The sequence below is a fragment of the Protopterus annectens genome, chromosome 5.part1, assembly GCF_019279795.1.
Source record: "Protopterus annectens isolate FY-2018-M chromosome 5.part1, PAN1.0, whole genome shotgun sequence".
Lineage (NCBI taxonomy): Eukaryota > Metazoa > Chordata > Ceratodontiformes > Protopteridae > Protopterus > Protopterus annectens.
Window position 1 is genome coordinate 350996213 of NC_056736.1, and position 16172 is coordinate 351012384.

Below are 16172 nucleotides of genomic sequence, written 5' to 3' on the forward strand. Positions count from 1 at the left end.
CATTTATGTTTTCAGTCCTAAAGCTTGTTTGCCAGTCTTTTTTGTGTTAGTTGTTAAAACCATATGAAAAAATTGACTCCACAGGTCAGTTTTTCACTTTCAGTGTGTTGCATGAAAATGTCTTTGTCTGCTTTGTAAGCCACATCGTTAAAACATTCTTTTCTCATGTGAGTAATTGATTTGATTTGTTTCACTGTTAAACATAGTGGACTTAGTTAAGAAATGCATGAAAATTGTCCTTCTGATGTTCTTCCCATCCCTCCAGTACATTTTACCTGAACATTGCATTTTATTTTTTTGTAGCTCCAGCATATTTCTTCATCGCTCAGTCTCTTCACTTCCCAGGCATACTCTGCATATCAGCCCTTACAGTTTGACGTCTGACCTCATCACCTCACAATATTTGCAAACTCCATTCTATCTTTTTGTCAGTCCCTTCACTCGGAGGATATAAGTCGTGTGGGTCAGGCTTCCACATTACCATGGGTGGTGTAGTCTGTGAAGACTTCACTTGCGACTCAGTAGTCTTTCCACCTCCTTAATTCCTTCCAGTGCTAGTCCATCAGCTAAATCTTTAGAAATCCTAACACAAGCTTTATTTTCTGATGTCTATATGTCATCATGCTACCTTGCCCCTAAGAGGCATACTTTCTCATTCATCTTTTGCAAACAATTTTCCCTTGACAGTGAAAAAAGTAAATTCAAAACTGTAAAAAATGCTGTCTCTTCTTTGGAAGAGGATTTGTGACATATTTCCTTCTTGTAAGGCATTGGTATTTTTTTGTGCTTAAATTTACTTGAAGGATTTTCAAACTTTATTGCATGTTAAAGGAGGGGTACTACTATACTAAATACATATGTATACATGCACACACACACATACATACATACGCATTCACCAACACCCAAGTTACCAAAGAAACTGCATTTGCATTCATTGCTCATGTGAAGTGCACTGAATTATTTTGTGCCAGGAGCCAGTTCAACAATGCTGATGCAGAGGTAAGAAAGTTATTAATCCAGAAAAATTGCTGAGGTTAGGCTCCAGTGTCCAAATCAAAGTAAAAAAGCAGTCTTCAGTCTTCAATAAAGGTAAAAAAGCAGACTTGAATCGAAGAATAAAAGTATAAGAAGTCTTCTTTATTGTCACACAAGCGCTTTCACATATTGCTTCCTCAGGTGTATACTAACAAAGGTAAACCACACCTATATATACTTAACTAAAATAATCATGTGACTCAATAACCCATTTACCATTAAAGCTGTATTCTCTCTTATAAATCAGAAAGCATTGCTTAAAGCTAAGTGTGTATGACACAACAAAAGTGTGACTATTTAATAAAATACAATAAATCTAAAATACATAATATATATCTAGAAAACATTCTATCTTCATATTCATAATGTAGAGCTTCTAAAAATATATATAGAACTTCTAAAAAATACATCAATTCTAATGCATCATTTTAATAAAATTCTTAAAACATATAAATATAGATATTTCATAGCAAACATTGCATAAAAATATATTAATATATTAATATATTAAAAACATAAACCCATAGCCATCTATTTACCTACGTAGCCCCCTTTTTCTTAAGATAGGCTTAATGGGCATGCTGTCATTCAGCCCGTGACCAAAGTTGGCTCTCAGCATAGCTATCCATCTTGCTTCAGCTTCTTCGGTTCTATCTCTAATGTCACTATTTCTCATATTCTCATATGTTCTTGCAACAATCATAAACCTAAATGTATGTTTTTGGCCTACCTTCAAAACGTGCTTAGACAAAGCGTTGTTCTCTGAGCCCTTCCCTATGTGGTATACATGTTCTCTAACCCTTTCTCTGAGGCTGCGGTCTGTTTTGCCTACATAAAAACAGTTGTACTGGCCACAGATAGGAAGATAAACCACATGGGTGGTCAAACATGAACCACCAACCCTAAGCTCATAAAGTGCATTTGTATCTGGATGTAGAAAGTGAGTATCACTGCAAATATACTGGCATTGATTACACTTGCCACATGGTCTAGTGCCAATTATATTCTCAAGATTCACTTCGTCTCGACCATTGCATAATCTCCTTTTGAGATTCTTTTTATTCTTAAAGGTGAATTGTGGTTTACATCCTACCGCTCCACTAATTACTGGGTCGGTCATCAGAATTTTCCAATGGTTATTAACTATCTCTGTATATTTCCTCACATCCCTAGAGTAGGAAATATTGACCTTAAGCTTATTCTCACTTGTCTTAGCTTCCCTGTTAAATTTATCTGAGAAATAAGGTTTGGCCCTTGCACCTCTCATTTGCTGTGCTTTTATAAAGCCTTCCTCTATCATACTTCTCTCATAACCCCTCTCATCCAATTCATAACAGGTCTTAACAAGCTGTTCCTGACAGTCATTATGCCTCGCACTCAATCTGGATGCCCTAAAAAATTGATTCTGGGTAACGTTCCTGAACACATATTGAGGATGCATGCTCTCCCTTGGTAATAAGCTATTTACATGGCATTCCTTCCTATATAATCTTGTGGTAATAGCTCCTTTTTCATCTCTTTCTATTAATACATCCAAAAAGCTCACGCTTTCTTCAGAGTAATTTAAGGTGAATTTTAAAAAGCTTGTTGTGTTGTTAATATAGTCAACAAACTCTAACAACTCTGTCATATTACCCTTCCACAGAATAAAAAGATCATCTACAAATCTCCTGTAGAAAGGTATCATGTCACTAAAGGGTCCATTCAATACGTGTACTCTCTCCCAGGCTAACATAACTGCATTGGCATAGGTATTTGAGCACAAGCTACCCATCGCTACACCATTCATTTGATGATAGACCTGTTTCTTAAATAGAAATACATTATTATTAAGCACGATTCTCATTAATTCAATTAGTATCACTATTTCATCTGGTTTATATATATTAACATCATTCATTAATTCGTGTAATAACCCCAAACCCACTGTATTGGGAATTACAGTAAATAGTGACACAACATCAAGCGTCACCAAGATAATGCCAGAACTAGTTATATCCTTCTTCATAAAATGCAAAAACTGCTCTGTATCCTTAAGAATAACTTCAGAGCTATCCACTATTGTTCTAAGGAGGGGTACTACTATACTAAATACATATGTATACATGCACACACACACATACATACATACGCATTCACCAACACCCAAGTTACCAAAGAAACTGCATTTGCATTCATTGCTCATGTGAAGTGCACTGAATTATTTTGTGCCAGGAGCCAGTTCAACAATGCTGATGCAGAGGTAAGAAAGTTATTAACTTCAAAGTGTATTTCGGTATACTGTCTCGACAGAGTCTGCAAAGGGCAGTGCTGACATTGTTTTCTCTTTATGGTTACACTTCTGCAAAGGGCAAGTAGTCTGCATTTCTAAGTGTGTGCTGTTTTACATTCCTCTCAACTCTCTTTCTTAATCCCTCCTAAAACAGTGATTTTTTACACTTAGTAGACTTATTTTACTTCAGAAAATGCATGTTAATTCACATTTGTGTTTTCTGTCAGTGTCTTAAATTAATAGTACTACTAGTTTAAAACTGCCCGTGTCTCTTATTTCTGGATTTGTCTTTGATTCTGTTGAGATTTATCCCTGGTGTATTGAGAGCTATGCTGTTTTATTTATTTTTATTTATTTATTTTATTTATTTTTGTTTGGTGGTGGGAGGTAACACACCAACAGAGTTAAATTTTCAGAATTTTTGACACACCAAACCCAAAAGGTTTGCCATCACTGGACTAGGCACCCACATGTTAAAGGGTTTTAAAAGGGTTTTGCATAAGAGGCCTCTGGTGGCCCCTCCTTGGTATCTTAATTTTGTGTTACAGAAGCTAATGCTTACTCCATTTGAACCAGCTAATCTGGCTGCCTTGAGGGTCGTAATGTGGAAAACAGTTTCACTTATTGCTCTGACTTCTGCAAAAAGGGTATAAAATAATTTGATATTGTTTATATTTATAAGGATATAAATAATTGCTCATTATCCTTTTTCTACTTGAAGTAGACTCAAACTTCACCTTAACTCATCATCTTCAGCTTCTTTTTTTTTTCCACTTATGGGTAGTAAGCGTTGAATCTTTTAACTGTAGCTCTTAGCCACTGCCGATTTAGGGCAATTCAGTATGAGAAAGTAAACACTTGTGTTTCATTTAGCTATGATTGTGACACTACTCCGGTATCAAAACAATATGTTCCAAATAGTGGTTAAGCTATGACATGGGAATAAGGAATACAGTACTGCACAACACTGTCTGCCTTTGGGAAATGTTTTCATTCAATGGGTTTCCCACTGGCTCTCTGTACTTTTACTAGTAACATCACCATGCAGTATTTATTATACACTTTAGTGTGGGCACACGCTGGATGTTCTAAATGTTAGTCTAACTGATTCTTCGGCTGTTCTGTTATCTTCACTAAGTGATAAGGTATCATTCTGTAAGCAAAGTCAAATGCCTGTGCTATTTTTATAACAGATGACCATTGATGAAAAAACTAACTAAATGCATAGGTCTCTGAAAGATTGGGATGTCATGTCTCTCCACTTCTCTTCTAGGAGTTCTTCCCTCAGATTTTATTGTCTGGCTTCACTTATTTGATTAGTCTTTAGAACCTACCTCTTTTTACAATCATTTGAACTTGGGGTGGCTGGTTGTTTATTCTTTTTTTTTTTTTTTTAAAAAGGTGCTGCGGTAGTGTTGTCGCCTCACAGTAAGACGCTGTCCGGTTCGATTCTCAGCTAGAGCGTCTTCTGTGTGGAGACATGCATGAATGGGCGTACCTTCGTTGAAGGTTGTGCGTCAGGGCTGGTGACACGGCACGTAAAAATCAACTACCAATCATTAGCAGACCGGAGCTCTGCTGTGGTGACCCCTAACCGGGAAAAACCGAAAGACACAACAACATTGATATAAGTCCAGTGCTGTTTGTTTGTATTATAGACTTTATCACTGGTTACTCTGGAGTGCGTTGTCTCAGTTCTGTCATTCAAAACATTACCATTTAGTATAGTTTATCTGTTAAAAGTGTTATAGGCATGGTTAGTACCCCAAATCTGCTTACAGCATGGCTATCCTTTACTGTACCAGCCACTTACCAATGTAAACAGCATAATGCAGTTTTAGTCTGTTTATTGCTTTAGAAAACTCTTGGCATGCGGTGCTGAGTGTTGTAGTGTAGACCAAATCAGTTTCCTTTAAACACATGATAGAAGAGATGTGAGTAAGTACTTGAATATCTGTTTTCCTGTCCTGTATTATAAAACATTACCATGATAACAAGAAAGTGTCAATTTACTGTTGGTGATAATTTTGCATTTTTAATCTGACCTGTTTCATTGTCAATATCACTTTATGAATGCAATGTTTACTTGCCGTCTGTAGCTTAGTTATGGTCTAAAATGCTTTCCTGATGTGACTTTTTTATTTTTTAGGTATCTGTGCTGTGACACACAACAAGAGATGAGAGAATGGTTTGCAACCTTCATTTGTGCACAGGTATAGTCAGTGGTGACATTCTTAATATGTAGAGTTGTATGTAGTCCCTTTATTTCCATGCAAGGTAGTATTCCTGTTTGGGTTCAGTGATTCGGGTTGAATTGAGTGGCATATGAGGTGGCTTGTTCCAACAGACTACTATGGGTGCCTGTCTTTAGGCTTTGCTTGTCTAGTGTCAACCATTAGTGTAGCCAGGAGTACAAATTAATCTTGTGGGGAAGCATTTTGCCCAGCTGAAAAGCATTAATTCACACACTTTCAAACATAAAGGAAATAGAATGGATGTAAACGAACCAGTAAAGAAGGTAACTGTGTCCAAAGTGATAGAGGATCACTGGATGCACTACTACTTATCTATTTAAATGCTTCTTGTACATTTTAATTCTTTTTTCCTTGCTAATTGACAAAGGATCAGGAAATGAGCAGAATGCAATATAGACAGAAGTCTATATGTTAATGACATGTAGCTTTGAAATGACTCACTAATTTTGATTTCACAGATTTTCAGAAATGCTCCTTAATGATTCCTTATAATTTTCTGTCTTTTCCCCCAGGATATTGTATCATAGTATCATGGCAGAATATTAGGCTATTGACCCAAGTGGGCTTTTTAAGACTAGCCATGCTTCTCCCCCCCCCAAAGAAAATTGATAGGCATTAGCTTCCAACGGTTTTGTGGGGTATATATACTTGTGCATGTATGGCTGAGCATTTACAAGCTTCCTGTGACAGAGATGTGTGCCAGACCAGGAGTCATCAAAGTTTTACTTGAATATGTACAGGGGTGAGCTCTGCTTCACATGGATGTGAAGCCAATTCCCAAGAAGGGGGAGCCTCTAAGACACATACCTGTCCCTCCAGCATGTCTTATTTATGTTGCAGGCAAGGTTTAAGTATCTGAACTAGATGTTCCTGATGTTGTTTGATTTGCAGATGTACAACAGTTCTGATAGGGCTGGATTAGTGGATGCTTTGTAGGCCAGGAGTAAGTTGCTTCTGAGTAGCCTGTAGGATAACGAATATAGGGACAAGGCTTTGAGGTAGTCTGCAAAGGACTTGTTTTCCACACCATGTGTTCTTTTTTGTGGGGAATCTCTGAGGATGCTCCAGTTGTTGCATATACCTGGCCAGGTATTTACCAAAGGGGGCATTGTACTCTATGACTGGTCTTATGAGAGCAGAGTACAAGGGAACAATAACAAAGATGTCATATCCCTGCTTATAAGTTGTGCAACACAGAAAGATTTCCTCACTACAGTACACACCTGATGGTCAAATGCCAAATCACTGTCTACATAAGTTCCCAAATCCATGGCTACAGAGTCTACTCTTAGGGGTGCATTCTCACCTTTACTGGAATTGTATTTTGTCTTTACATGCACCTTTTCTTAAAGTAACTCTTTCCTTAGATGTTGTTATTTTATGCAGAATAAAAAAAAATTGTTAAATGTGTTTCATGGGAACAAGAAAATGGAAGGGTCTGATGTCATCACCTGTGGGTTATCCCTGCTGTGGTAGCCCTCGGCCAGCCCGAATACTAGAGTCATTTTTTTTTGCATTGGCTGCCATCGCCTGTAGTCTGATGTCAGGTCATCAGTGCTATAAAACAAGGCAGCCGACGTCATTACATCAGTCTTTCTTGCCGTGGAGGCCGTAGCAGAAGCAGTTTGTAAAAGTGCCAGTCAGCCGCTACAAGAAGTTGAATTTCAGCTGAAAACGTCTAAAGCTAAGTAGCCCATTGGGCATCTTTTTTTCTTGCACTAACCAATGTCCGAAAAAGTTAACAATTGTCTCGCCTGTGGAAAACAGATCCCACACTGGGACTTCCATTCTTACTGTGTCACTTGTTTAGTCCCAGACCATGACATCCCCCGTTGCTGGTTCTGTGCCCTCTTTAATGTGAGAACCATTCGACGTAGAGCTCTTTTTGTAGACAGTTGTTTTTGTGTTCTGTCTTCGCATTCTGATATGGCATCTATCAGCCAACAATCTGTGGACATTCTGAAAAAATGTAGGGATAAAGATAGAGACAGACCACACAAGGCTAAGCCTTCCGACGACGCTACCGCTAAGCACATCTTCACTTCTCCAGAATTTAGTGAGGAGCTTTTGCAGCCCCTGATGCCCGATTCAATTTCTACACAGGCATCTACCAAGACACTTTCGGAGTCCGGTATGCTGCAGGAATCTTCTCTGTCTTCCAAGCTTTTGGCTGTCTCTGCCTCGGTTGGGTCCAGAGCCATGATGCAGGCACTGGCTTCCGAGGAGACCTTTCACACTACCGAATCTAGACAAAAAACGATGTCTTCGCATCCGACTACCGTTTCTCTCAGACTGACAGATTCTCCCAGGCCTAGAAGCCAGGCAACTCCTACAAAATATGCTTCTAGCCACCACCTTGCTACTGCTCCACCACCCCAAGCACAAATGCTTAAAATGGTGGAGGATGTCATCTCCTTTATCAGGGGTAGTCAGGCCACTACATCTAAAAGGAAAAGGCACCCTTCCCCAGAAATTATGACAGAATAGGATTCTGAGGAATCCGACTATTCAGTTTGTGATGAGGAACAGCATCCCTTAACTGCCTATGAAGATTCATATGCAGAGGAAGCCATCCTTTTTGCCTCCCCTCCAGAGGACCTTTCTTTTGGGGAAACCCTTCACTCCCTCAGGGAACATTTCCAATGGGACTCTCAGGACTTCCCACAGTCTAAGAAAAGACTTAGAGAGTTTCTGGACCTGCCCCAGCACAGACCCCTGGCCATCCCCCCTATTTTAGAAGTGGTGGATGATGTTTTCCACGAATCCAGCTTAGCCCCTGACGCTCTCCCTCCTGTTCCCAGTAAACCTAACAGGTACTACAGAGTACCAGATTTTCACAAATACCTGTACAGAAATCCTGCTGCAGAACCAGAGGTCATTACAGAGGGATCTAAAGGAGCTAAGACTAGTTCTGCCAAGAATCCTCTTCTCTGGACAGATGGGGTAAAAAAGTATACACCTCTGCAACTTTAGCTATCAGAACACTCAGTTGTCAGTTACATATGTTAAAATATGAACAACACACTTTGGAACAATTAAAACAGAAGATTGCTACCTTTCCTGACTGTCACAATTCAAAAGAGTTAGCATACTTATTTCACTCTGCTTGTCAAGTGGCCAAATACTCATTACAATGTGGATATGATGCCCTTTTAGCCTCTAGCAGGGCAGCAGTGACAGGATCTGTTATTAGGAGACATGCATGGCTGAAGGAACAACCTCTCCCTGATCATGTTAAGTATAAACTTATTGATGCAACCCTAGATAAGGAGTGCTTGTTTGGAGTAAAAGCAGAAGAGGTGCTTAAAAAGATGGAAGACAAAGCAAAATCTGTGCAAACAGTTAAAGATTTCTTTCAAGTTCAACCTCTCAGATTCAGCAGGAACTTTCACCTCTAAGCACTGGGCCTTCCCTGCACCTAGCAGACAGGGCCAAGGTAAACCCTGCAGGGACAGACCATCCAGGTTTCTGTCGAAGGGCCAGCAGAGGAGCAAACACTGACCACTTCTGGCTCTAAGGCAGGGAGGTCTAAGCCAACCTTCTATGGCAAACACCCACAATGACTCCCCCTCCCACCTATGCCCTCCCTTCTGTCATCAAAAACTAGGAAGAAGGCTCTCCCTCTTCAAAGACAATTGTCTTTCGGTGACAAAGGACCGATGTGTTTTAAAGATAATTTCTCAGGGATACAAATTCTCTTTCAGTGAACTCCCAATCCCAAGAGGGTACCCAGAATTACTTCCAAATCAGATGGCAGAGGCATTGAAATAGGTCCAAACTCCCATATCCCATGGGCCAGTAGAACCTGTCCCCTCAGATCAAGCAGGCAAGGCTTTTATTCCAGACTATTCCTTGTGCCCAGAAAAGAGGGCACTTGGCACCCCATCCTGGATCTATCCATTCTGAACACCTCCCTGGTGGTCCCCAGATTCAAAATGTTAACTTTGCAGCAGCTGCTGCCTATGCTAACAAAAAATGCCTGGCTAGTGACCCTAGACCTAAAAGATGCCTACCTCCACATCCTCATAAGGGAATCGTGCAGAAAAATCCTGCGCTTCAGAGCAGGGCTCACAACTCTTTCAGATGTTCTTCGTGTTTCACTGTTGCAGTCATTACATTTGGGTAATTTGCTGGCAGGTTGCCCGTCGGCCTGAATAACAAAGTCTTGGGTCCTGCGTCGGTTGCTGTCTCCTCCTCCATGACGTCAGGTCATCAGGTGTATAAAACATGCAGCTGACGACATTTTAATCAGTCTTTCTTGCCATGCGGTGCCCGAAGCAGAAGCAGTTCGCCTCCTGAAATTTTCGTTTTCGAGTTTCACAACCAAAGTCTTCAAACTAAAGCTAAGTACCCCATTGGGGAAACTTTTTCTTGCTCCTTACCGATGTCAGTAAAAGTTAATAATTGTATTACTTGTGGGAAGCAAATACCTCATAAGGATTTTCATTTGTACTGTATTCCTTGCCTAGGCCCTGACCACAACGTGCCTTGCTGTCAGTTTTGTGCTAAATTTAACCAACGCGCTATTAAGCGTCAGTATATTTTTGCTTCTAAATACTTTGGTTCAAGATTTAACTATCCTGAAATGTCGTCGGTTAGCAATCCGACTACCGGAATTCACAAAAAATGCAAAGAAAAAGATGGAGACAGACCGTCAAAGTCCAAAACCGATGACGAAGCTTCTCCTAAGCCAGTCACCAGTACTCAGTGATGCGCTTTCGCAGCACCTGATGCCCGCTACTTATAAGTCGCAGGCCTCTACTGAGACCCATTCAGAGTCCGGTATGCCACGAGATTCTTCAAGTATTGAACCTGCGGATGTCTTTCCCTTGGATGGATCTAGAGCCGCTGAGCAGGCACCAGCTTCTGCGGGTGTTTTCAGGCCTAAAGATTTGTATATTAAATTGAAGCCATCATCAAAAACAAGGCCAAAACCAACTACTATGTCTAAAAAACCGACGCATGAGCCACGTGCTCAGGCCACTATGCCTAAAAAACAAATGATCAAAATGGCTGAGGATTTAATTACCTTGATCAGGGGTTCCCAGCCCCCTCCTGCTAAGAGGCCTAGGCAAGGCACTGATTATGAATCTTCAGATCAGGTTTCCATTTCTTCTGATTCCTCTTCTGATCAGGAATTTTCTACCCCCCCCCCCCCCCCCCTATGAGGACTCTGATGCAGAAGATCCATCCTTTCTGCTTCTCCTCCTGAGGATTTTTCTTTTGGAGAGACGTTGCATACCTTAAGGGAACATTTTCATTGGGAGAGTCAGGACTTTTCAGAATCCAAAAAGAGGCTTTGGGATTTTCTTCTTCTTCCTCAGCATAGGCCTTTGGCTATACCTCCTGTTTTAGATATTGTTGATGATGTTTTCTCAGAATCCAGCATGGTTCCTGATTCCCTGCATCAGACTCCTAGTAAGGCAGACAGGTATTACAGGGTTCCTGACTCCCACAAGTTTCTTTTCAAAAATCCTACCGCTGACCCTGAAACTATTTCTCAGGGTCTCAAGGTTGCTAAGGCTTCTACAGCTAAAAATCCTACCCCTTCTGATAGAGACTCCAGGGCGCTGGATAGATGGGGTAAGAAGGTTTATACGTCTGCAGCCCTGGCAATCAGGGCTTTAAACTGTCAATTTCATATGCTTAAATATCAACAGCATGCCATGGGCTTACTGAAACAGAAAATGATGTTGATTTCTGATTGTGTGGAAAATAAAGAGTTACAGGATTTATTGCATTCAGCTGAACAAGTTGGAAAGCATACTTTGCAATATGGATTTGATTCCTTGGAGGCCTCTTGCAGGGCCACTGTAACTGGATCTGTGATAAGAAGGCATGCTTGGCTCAAGGAGCAAAATCTGCCTGATCATGTTAAAGCTAAATTGTTGGATGCTCCTTTACAGCAGGACAGTCTGTTTGGTAATAAGGCAGAAGAAGTTTTAAAAAAGATGGAAGACAAAGCTAAATCTATGCAAACTGTAAAAGATTTCTTGCAAGTGCAGCCACCCAGGTTCAGTAGGCACTGGCCTACTAAGAACTGGTCCTTTCCAGTACCCAACAGAGCCACTCAGGTCAAACCCAGACACTCCAAAGTCTCCAGGTTTCAGTCACAAGGATCTTACAGGACAAAACAATGGGGTGCGCCCACCTCGAAATCAGGAAGTAGCAAAGCACCACCCCATGGTAAACAGTCTCAATGACTTTCCTCTGCCATTTCCAAGCACTTATCTTTTGGCAACCCCTTCGGGGGGAAAACTAGCACTTCATGCTCAAAACTGGCATCTAATTACCCAGGACAAGTGGGTCTTAAATATAGTATCCCAGGAGTACACATTTCATTTCCACACTTTGCCAGTTCCAAACGGATGACCAGACCTGCCCCTAAATCAGTGGGCAGAGGCCCAGAAACAAGTCATGTCCCTCATGGATATGGGGGCTATTCAACCAGTACCAGAAAAGGAAAAAGGACAAGGTTTTTATTCAAGACTTTTTCTGGTACCCAGAAAAGACAAATCATGGCATCCAATTCTGGACTTATCCATTCTAAATACTTTCCTGGACATTCCAAAATTCAAGATGCTGACTCTATAACAGCTACTGCCTATGCTAGGCAAGAATGCCTGGTTGGTAACTCTAGACTTAAAAGAGGCTTACCTGCATATCCCAATCAGGGAATCTTGTAGAAGATACCTCTGCTTCAAGCAGGCTATTTGCATTACCAGTTCTCTGCACTGCCCTTTGGCTTATCTACTGTGCCCAGGGTTTTCACAAAGTGCCTGGCACCAGTAATTGCATTTTGCAGGCAAAGAAACATTCAGATTTATCCTTATCTGGATGACTGTCTAATTCAGGCAGAGGATGAGGACACACTTCTACAACATCTGGCATTTGTAAAAAGGCTTCTAACATGCCTAGGGTACACCATAAACGAAAAGAAATCACAACTGGTACCCTTTCAAATAATTATATTCCTGGGTGCAAGCTTGAATACAACTGCCCAGATGGCTTACCTCATGCCAGACAAACAAATTCAATTTATAACATACTTCAAACAAGTGGCCACAAAACCCCAGCTATCTGCAAGACAAATTCTGCAGGCTTTCGGGTTCATGGCATCCTGCATTCTTCTAATTCCATATGCAAGACTGCATATGAGGAAACTTCAATGGTACCTAAAAAGCTTATGGAGTCAACATTGTCACATCTTGGAAACAATGATTCCTCTCATTCCTTGCCTGCAACAGGAGTTCCTTTGGTGGCAGAGGCCTGTCACCAAAACCAGGGACTGTCATTCATTCTACCCCCTGCCACCCAAACCCTGACTACAGATGCATCAGTTAATGCTTGGGGGGCACATCTGGCAGGGAGATACATTCAGGGTGAATGGAACCGAAATCAAATGCACCTACATATCAACCAGACAGAAATGCTAGCTGTACAGAATGCTCTGACAGCCTTCAAGGACTTCCTTCATCCAGAACAACTACTGATAAACACAGACAACACCACAGTTATGTGGTTCTTAAACAAGCAGGGGGGTACCCACTCCTACCCCCTTTGCAGACTAGCCATGGCCTTGTGGAACATATCCTTCACTTACCAAATACATCTACAAGCTCAATTCCTGCCAGGAAAGCAAAATACTCTGGCAGATGACCTAAGCAGAAATCTTATGGACCCACATGAATGGAAAATGGATCCACAAATTTTCAGCATGTTGACATGAAAATGGGGGAGCCCAGACATCGATCTATTTGCCTCTCCCCAAAACTACCAGTTGGACAAATTCTGCACAAGAACTCATCACAAAAAAGCTTGGAAAGTGGATGCTCTATCCTTCAGCTGCAAAAACCTATCAGTCTATGCCTTTCCCCCTCTGCCTCTGCTCTCCAAGGTCTTACTAAAAGTCAGACAGGAAAAACCAAAAATGATTCTGATTGCTCCGGACTGGCCTCGCCAGCACTGGTACCTGCTTCTAAGGAATATGTCACACCTTCCTCCATGGTACTTGCCTTAGACACCTCATCTGTTGTCTCAGCAGAACTATCAAATTCTGTACACTCAGCTCCAAACTCTGAATCTTGCAGCATGGCTAATCAACTAATTTCACCAATCACATCTCTCAGTAAACCTGTGATGGATGTCATCTTGGAGGCTAGAAGGCCTAGTACTAGAAAATCTTATATTGATAAATGGAAGAGATTATGTGCCTTGAAGCAAGCACAAGGAATAAACACAGCAACACCCAATATTCCTCAGATTTTGCAATATTTAACTGAGATTCTTCACAAGGGCCTATCTTTTTCTTCTATAAAAATCCATGCCTCTGCCATCTCGGCTCATTACAACACAGAGCCTCCTCTCTTTTCTCATCCCCTGCTAAAGCAGTACCTCAGAGGGGCCAAAAATTTGAGACCTCCAGGGAGAGCACCGACTCCTGCACAGGACCTCAGTTTTGCACTGGAAAAACTCACCCTACCTCCTTTTGAACCAGCTGCTACTGCAGGCATAACATTCTTTCTTGGAAGACAGCCTTTCTTTTAGCAGTCACTTCAGCTAGAATGATTTCAGAACTACAGTCTCTCATGGCAGTGGAGCCTTTCATTATCTTTTATCCGGACAGGGTGGCCCTCAGGACCAGTCCTTCTTTTATGCCTAAGGTGGTATCCAGTGTGGCTCTTAACCAGACCATTCATCTGCCAAATTTTTCCCAAGTCTGCAGAACAAGGGGGAGCGGATTCTGCATTCATTGGATGTACACAAACAACTAAGATTCTACTTAAACAGGACAAAATCTCTAAAAATGTCTGAGCAGCTACTGGTGGCATTTGCTGCAGGGACAGAGGGGAAGGCTATATCAAAGCAGACTATTTCAAAATGGATAAGCCATTGTATTTGATTCTGCTACATGCACCATGGTAAACCTGTCCCCAAGGGGATCAGATCCCATTGCACCAGGGCAACATCTACTTCTGCAGCCTTTCTCAGAGGGGTTCCTACCAGAGACATTCTAGAAGCTGCTACTTGAAGCTCAGTTCATATGTTCACAAAACATTACCATTTACCTCTCTTTTCTAAATCTAGGGCAGGCTTTGCCACTGCTGTCCTGCAGGGCCTTATAGCTGCTCCTAATCCTGTATAATTCCATCCTCCCAGCCATAGCTTTGGGATTCTACCCAAATGTAATGACTGCAACAGTGAAACATGAAGAACATAGTACAGTTGTGTACACTTACCATAAATGTAGATGTTCGAGTGTATTCACTGTTGCAGTCTGGGTTACCCACCTGCCAGCCCCCTTTCTTCTCTATTATTATACCTCTTCTTTCCTTCACTATGCTCAAAAGCCTTTGTGGTGTATTTGCTTTTAGTTGGAGGTAAAATTTTTGTGTTCTAAAATACATATATATATATATATATATATATATATATATATATATATATATATGTATGTATATAAAATTTTGCTCCCCATTTGGAGGGCACCTGACATCTGGGGCAAGAAAAACTGATTAAAATGGTGTTGGCTGCATGTTTTATACCCCTGACGACCTGACACCATGGAAGAGGAGACAGCAACTGACGCAGGACCCAAGACTTTGTTATTCAGGCTGACTGAGGACAACCTGCCAGCAGATTACCTAAATGTAATGATTACAACAGTGAATACACTTGAACATCTACATTTATGGTAAGTGTACACAACTGTACTTTCTCTGTGCTACCCTTTGGCTTATCTACTACCCCCAGAGTATTCACCAAATGCCTGGCCCCAGCCATAGCATACTGCAGACAGAGAAGTATACAGATTTACCCTTACCTGGACAACTGTCTCATTCAGGCAGAGTGCAAAGAAAAGCTGCTCCAGGACCTCCTCTTTGTCAAATCACTCCTAAGGGTACACCATCAATGAGAAGAAATCAAAACAAAGCCCCACCAGAAAGATCATTTTCTTGGGAGCTGTGCTAGACATGCCATCCCAAATGGCTTTCCTATCCCCAGAGAAGCAGAGCTTCCTGCCTCTCTACTTTACCCATCTGGCTTCCAGAAGTAACCTCACTGCGAGGAAGTTCCTGCAAGCCCTGGGATACATAGCATCTTGCATCCTTCTCATTCCTCTGGCCAGGCTTCAGATGAGAAAACTTCAGTGGTATCTAAAGAACCTTTGGTGCCAGCACTCTCAGTCCCTAGAGACCTCTCTCCCTCTTATCCCATGTATAAAGGCTGAGTTTTTCTGGTGGGCAGAGGCCTGTGCCAGGAACAAGGATCTTCCCTTTATCCTCCGCACGTTCGGCCAGATCATCACCACTGATGCCTCAGACATTGCTTGGGGAGCTCACCTAGCAGGCAGGTGTACACAAGGTATTTGGGATGCCCAGCAGCTACACTTGCACATCAATCAGAAAGAAATGATGGCAGTACAAAAGGCTCTGACATCCTTCAAACCCCATCTAAGGCCAGGGGTTCTCCTTATAAAAACAGATAACACCACAGTAATTTGGTGCATCAACAAACAGGGGGGGGGGACTCAATCTTACCCCTTGTGCATATTAGCCATGAGCTCTGGCTTACAGCCACCTCCATGGGTCTACACCTAATTTCCC

General features: G+C 41.5%; 1 protein-coding gene across 6 annotated transcripts in view; it reads left to right on the forward strand.

The window, feature by feature from the left end:
• The window catches only part of ARAP1 (ArfGAP with RhoGAP domain, ankyrin repeat and PH domain 1), a 2759262-nt gene that overhangs the window by 2548443 nt on the left and 194647 nt on the right, over positions 1–16172 (forward strand). For all 6 annotated transcript variants that reach the window (XM_044073028.1, XM_044073030.1, XM_044073029.1 and 3 more), the window contains one exon: positions 5460–5523. In XM_044073028.1, coding sequence (XP_043928963.1) covers positions 5460–5523 — 64 coding nt within the window. The remainder of the gene's footprint in view (positions 1–5459; positions 5524–16172) is intronic.